This window comes from Abrus precatorius, unplaced genomic scaffold, assembly GCF_003935025.1.
Source record: "Abrus precatorius isolate BTA unplaced genomic scaffold, Abrus_2018 Scaffold9, whole genome shotgun sequence".
Taxonomy (NCBI): Eukaryota; Viridiplantae; Streptophyta; class Magnoliopsida; order Fabales; family Fabaceae; genus Abrus; species Abrus precatorius.
The window spans coordinates 3,453,094-3,459,855 of NW_020874439.1; the positions used below are offsets into that span (position 1 = coordinate 3,453,094).

The 6,762-nt window shown below is 31.5% G+C and overlaps 1 protein-coding gene across 1 annotated transcript; it reads right to left on the reverse strand.

The window, feature by feature from the left end:
* Positions 1-4,113: 4,113 nt before the first annotated feature.
* On the reverse strand, positions 4,114-4,704 carry LOC113850601 (putative B3 domain-containing protein At1g78640). The gene has a single exon (XM_027481182.1). It carries the CDS (start codon positions 4,702-4,704, stop codon positions 4,114-4,116), a length of 591 nt encoding a protein of 196 aa, XP_027336983.1.
* Positions 4,705-6,762: the final 2,058 nt, after the last annotated feature.

The window sequence follows — 6,762 nt, forward strand, 5'->3', positions numbered from 1 at the left end:
GTCTTCAGGCTAAAATCATTGATAAATGTGATGAAGTATTGCTTACCTGCAGTGGATGCAGGAGTAATTGGTCCACAAAGATCAGTATGAACTAATTCTAGTACATGATGAGCTCTCCATGCTTTGCCTTCTGGAAATGCACCTCTATGTTGCTTACTGAGAATGCATTCTTCACAAACTTTTCAGGGCGACTCAAATTTAGGAAGTCCTCTGACCAGGTTCTTTTGTTGCAATTGTTGTAAGCCTCCAAAGTATAAGAGACCATATCGGTTGTGCCAAGGCTAAGCCAAAGTGCTTTGTTCTACTACCAAGCAATTAAGCTTTAAATTCTGCAGGTAAATTAGGAAACATCATGTTGCTAGTCATTTTCGGTTGCAGAATCAGTCCCAGCACAACATCTTTCACCTGACTTACTTCCACTTCTTATCACAATTTCATAGCCCTTTTCTTGTAATTGTCCAATACTCAACAATTTCACCTGATTTAGTTTGAATACTGACTTTACCTCTTCCTTAAACTTCAACAGTTGAATGGCCACCAAACTTTATGGCGTCGCTAAAAGATTCATCAACAAAAGCCTCCTTGTCCCCTAACATGTAATTACTACAGCCAATATCTAAATACCATAAGTGCTTCGTATTTTTCTCTCCTGCCTGGCACACCATCAACAAAGAGATCTCAACATCCTTTTCTTCTTGCTCAACATAATTTGATTTCTTCTCCTTGCCAGATTGGTCCTACACTGACTTGTAGTGACCAAATCTGTGACACTGAAAACACTCAATACGTGCTTTGTTTTTCCATTTGGTGGTTGCTCCTTTTTGCTTCTCTTCTGACCATCTTTTGGTTCCTTTCTGGTTCTCTATTGCCTTTCCCTTTCCATTGACCTTTGTTCTTCTTTGACCCAGTTGGCATCGATGAAACTTGTAAAGCATGTGTTCAATAGTCATATCATCTAAATCATGAGGCTCTTCAATGGCTGCAACCACAAAATTATATTTTGTTATTAAGGATCTAAGCACCTTCTCAATGATGGTGACGTCTTCAATTTTATCACTATAAATTCTAAGTTTGTTTGTAATTGCCATGGTTCTGGAGAGGTAATCTGAAACAGCTTCATCTGTCTTCATTTGCAATGTCTCAAACTCACCCCTGAGATGTTGTAACTGCTGCTGCTTGTCTCTAGCATTCCCTTGATACTTCTTCTTTTAGAGAATCCCAAATCTGTTTCCATGTCTCCTTGTTCAAGATAGTTTCAAGCACAACTCTATCAATTGCTTGAAAGAGATAATTTTTGGCCTTTAAATCCCTCAACTTCAAGTTATCTACCTATGTCTTTTGTGCATCAGTTGTACTTACAGGTGGCTCAGGAACTCCCAACTCAACAATGATCCAATACTCCTTCGATCTGAGAAAGTTCTCTATCAAAATGCTCCAATGATCATAATGATGCCCATCAAAGTGAGGAATAGATGGCTGAACATATGTATCAGTTGTGGCCATTTGAATATGTTTTGGAAAGGGTTTTTGGCTCCTGATACCACTTGTAAACTAATAGGCAACAGAATAAAAGATAGCAACAAAAGTTAATTTAGAAACTGGATTCTGATATGCAGCAATCAAATATGTGGATACAATAACATATATAGACCTCTGTTTAACTAAAACTCCTAAAACATAGCAGTACTACAAAACAACCCAATATCCCTTATCTCATCTCTTTTGTAACTGGCTCCACACTTGTCTTTTATAGAAATAATAGAAATGTAAATAGATCTTTTCTTGAGTTCAATATTCTTGGACTCTTCAATGGCAACCACAATGAGATCAAATCAAGGTGTAAGAGTCCTTAACACCTTTTCAACAACCATCTGATCCAAAACATTTTCTCCACAGGCCTTCATCGGATTGGCAAGGCTCAAGACTCAACTAAAATAATTGTTGGATTTTCTAACAAAAAATAATTGTGCTTAACCACATGCTTTTGCACATATGGAACCAAAATTACAGCACAATCACATATTGATCTTTGTGAACCCATACCCCAATTCATGATGAAAACGGAATGCGGAAGCGTACCTGAATTTGCCATTGGGAATTGGGTATATGATCTTCCAAATATAGAGTGTCTTAGGTTCCCTTTTCCAGGTTTCTCTTCTGATGGGGATGAAGAGAAAAGAACAAAATTAGTTCTTTGTATATTTTGTAACTTCCTCTTCAAATGGAGACCATAACCTATTAATGTAACTTCTGTCAGTTACATTCTGAATTTAATATTTCTAATTTTATCCCTCATCAAATCAGAACATTACTTATGGTATTTACACAGTAACTTTTTATAACAATTATGTCCTTAACCATAAACTCAATATTAACAAATCACTTTATAATTTTGGTTAATCAGATAATGGCTCTAACATATTTACATAATATATATGTGACCCAAAAATACTAACAATAATTTTCTACACTCTCTTGTGCTTCCATTTGAAGAAGCTCATATTGTCGCCTCAAAGTTTGAAGACAAACTTTCTTGAGCTTATGTCACCTGTGTAACATTTTTCTAAAATCTCCCATGCTTCCTTGGAAGTAGAGACTCTTGCTATCTTCTCAAACTTTGCAAAATCAACACATGGATGGAGGATAAATTTGGCCGTACAATCCTTTGTTTTTGCATCTTTATAGGCTGCTTTCTCCATATCCATGGCATTGCTTCCCAAATCTTGTAAGTCATTCTTAACAATATCGAGCACAGCTTGACATCCAAATAGCATTCGAATGTGTGCCATAATCATCTCTTATTTCTTGATCTGCCTGACGCCCACATTAACTCCAACACACCTTCAAGCACAAAATTCCCCCATCCAACACTGGCTATTGGAGCAAGATGACAATTAAGAAAGGTAGACAAACGTGTATGTGTGTGACTCAGTTCATAGATGTGTAAACTGTGTACAATTATATAAGTGAATTCAAAGTCCTAAACTAGTTGTATTGCCAGGTACAGTTACAATAGCTGTCAAAACTGAATGAACTACAACAATAATAAATCATAGATTGATTGAATGAGAAGGTAAAAATGATTTACAATAGGTAACTTGACTTAATTAACAGTAAAAAATATCTGTACTACTGTAATAGAAAGTGATAACCTAGCTAAGAGGAGTTGTGGCTATGCTGAATGAACATTCAAAAAGGAAAATAGATGAAGAAACAAAATATAATTAAAAGGAGTCATGGCTATGCGTGCATATATCAGAATATCAAAACAATTGCCATGGATGCATCAACTCATAGCGAGCTAACCATAATCAAGAAGCAATTTGTATCGTAATATGAAATTCTAATTACATTATGATACAATTTGTATCATAATTAGTTAGCATTTTATTTCAAATTTTTATCAACAAAAAAAAAATGCTCATAAACATATTTCTTGAAGGCAGAGGACGCTAGGAATTCAAATTATAGGGGCATTTGACTTTCTTTAAACCCTTTCTTCAAAGAGACAATTGACTGGTCGAAATAGAAAGTATATTAGTCAAAGTTTAATAATTATGTGTTGTCATAAAATTGCCGATAAACTTTAAATTACTCTTTCATCAATGGGAGATTTCCACATGCATCGACCAGTTTTGGAGCATCCAAACAATTGTCACATGCATCAACTCATAGCTTGTTGTAACCATAATCATGATGCAATTGAAATCGTAATATGAAATTTCAATTACAAGAATCTCAAAGAATTTAAACTTTAAACCACAAAAACAACATACTTTAAACACAATTAATTTGAAGAGTAATTCTGCATGATTTATTTTTTCATCGATAGTCTACCATGATTTTGTAACAAGCAATAAATGTGGTAGTAGTAGCATGGACCCAATAAAATGTATAAATTATATAGCAAAAAAAAAAAATTGCAAACATATATATGTTATTTCTATAGAAAGTGTATACATAAAAACAACAGCATAATATCCAGAGAAGGTTTATAACAAATGAAAGCAGTAATGATTTAAACCCCTCTAATCTTACAACTGCTAAAAATTATTAATCAAAATACACAATTTTGAATGATTTCTAAGCCTTTTGTACACAAGTTATCTTGTCTTAATTGACCCTAAGAACAGAGAAGTTGAAGTGACTATTATATGAATTCCAAGAAAAGCCAATCTCATCCCCTTTCTTCAAGCCCCTTCTCTTAACAAATTCTTGGACCCATTTTCCCATAAAAATGTAGCATCTTGAAGAAACCCATTTCTTGAAAACAAGAGAGTGCATGGTGTAGGTGTCCACATCCCAAATCTTAACACTAACTCCCTTCTCAATCTCAACAGCATCACCCAACACAGGCAACACAAACTTTTCTGCCAAATCCTTCCCTAGCATGAGCCGACTCATATTGCCAAGATCACTCTCTTTCAACACCTTTTTTATCTTCCAAGGATCATCATCATCGCCTTCCACCAGAACATCATCTTGTACCACCAAGTCTATGAGTGCTTTCTTTTTAGCAACAAAGGGACCTTTGTGGCAACCTTTCCTTTTCTTTGTTGAGGAGGCTGTTGTACAGTGACACAAACAACTGAACGTTAAATGAGTACAAACATTGCTTTTGGAATCACACACTTCTGTCTCTGTTGCAGTACATGGACATCTACCCAACGTAAGATGGGTACAAATGTTGTTTGGGACAGCCATTAGAAAGAGTTTTGGTTAAAAATCAGAACCAGAGAAACTTTCTCTGAGCCGTATTGCTTTTGCATGTAATTGACATAACAGTGTTCGAAGTATTTATAGAAGTCTCAACTTTCTGTTTTTTATATATTTTTGAATATCAGTTGTAGATTTTATAGATTATCAACCGTGAATCATGATCTTGTTTGCTGCTAAATTGATTATTGATTTATCCACAGCTTGTATTAGATAAATACAAGTTTAGATTTTATATCTTGTGTAATTAATACCAACGTATTTATACTTAACTTTACGAGATTTTATCTCTCAAGATTATATTTCATAATTAATCAAATTAACATATCTCAAGTCTTGATTGTATCTATACAGCTATTAATTGACTGTAATCTCGGTGTTCTAATTTTTCATTTTTATTTAATATCAAATTTAGATTTATTTTTCAGATTCTTAAAAAAAAATCTACAATACTTGAATGCAAATTTCATATCCAAAATGAATTTAAAATGTTGAGTGAAAGTTAATTGATTATTATGAATCATAATAAATTGTCCAATTTTTTTATTTGAATTTAATCTTATGTTAGTTTTTTAAAGCAGAAAAACTATATAACTGATAAATGTCAATTTTATATTTGAAAGAAATTTATATTTTGAGTTATGTTATCGTTTAGAAAAATATAGATTTTATATAGTTATAAAAATTAAAGACATTTTTGAAGTTTTAATTTTCTTTTTATAGTAAATGAAAGAAGAGAGATGAATTTCAGTGAGCTAAACCAGAAAGATTTATTCTGATATTGTTTGAGTTGTCAACCAAACATATAAAATATAATATTTAAAATTAAAAAACTTATTTCAATACTTGTAAAACGAAAGTTTGACAATTTTTAAAAACAAATCAGCCATCAAAACATAACTTGAAACGTGTCACTAAAGCCTCGATCAATTGAATAAAAATTTTTAATTTTTAATTATAAATAATTTAAAATATTAATTTTGAATATAGCCCAACTTAAATGGGTGTTGGTTAAATATTTATATTTTAATTCAAAATATATTTTGTCAATTGAGTAAAATAACTTTTTGCAAAAATATATATTTTTAAATTATTTTTATTAAAAATATTGTTCATTTCATTTTTTATAAAAGAAATTAAAATTATATTTTGAATAATTAAATTTGAAAAACATATTTAAAAATGTGATAATTCCAATTTTTTTAAGTCATAAAATAAATAAAATTATTGAATTCTAATAAATTTTAATCCATCGTATAATTAAAAAGAATCAATTCATCGTATGTGACATTTACCCTTTTCATTTCAAAGATTCTAAATGAACCGATTTATTGAACTGATGAGTCATGGACTCATATTGAAAATTAAAAGGCTTATGGCTCATTTTATTGAATTAAAACTAGAAGTTGTTGCAATTAATTGGAATATTCAATAGAATATGTAATTATTATAAATTTAATGAATTATTCCAATATTAATGGTTGGCATTTGATTTTTGAAGGGATTAGCAGAAAATTGACAATTGAATTTAAAATGTAGAAATTAAATTATTGTAGTGCACATTTGTAGACACATTCACTTTTTATTGCGGAGAGATGAGCTTGACAGAGCATATAAAAATAAAATTTTCTGAAAAAGACAACATTTTTTATTACACTTTAGAGGTGCAAAATTTTAGAGTTTTCATATAGTTCTACGTAGGAATGTCAGTTAGGGTATTTTTTATTTTTTTTTTTATATATACGATTTTGATGAGAAGTTGGGTTACATCTCTTCTTTCTCTTGGTTTTGTAATGAAACAATAGCTTTCTATATTTTAAAATCTACTGTAAGCTTTTTCTATTGAACATGATTTCATTTTCTGCAATATATTTCAGCTTTATCTTCTTTATTTCAATTATGTCTTGCTAATTTCCTTGGGGTTGAGGAAGGATGAACTTATTCTTTTATCCATTACAATGAACTAAGCATTGAATGTAACTGAAGATATAAGCTTAAATCTAATATTTTGATTCTGAACTTAATGCCTCTCTGTTCTACGTGAAT

Excerpts from the sequence above, each read along its gene's own strand:
- LOC113850601 (XM_027481182.1), bottom strand. The coding sequence starts at position 4,704 with ATGGCTGTCCCAAACAACATTTGTACCCATCTTACGTTGGGTAGATGT.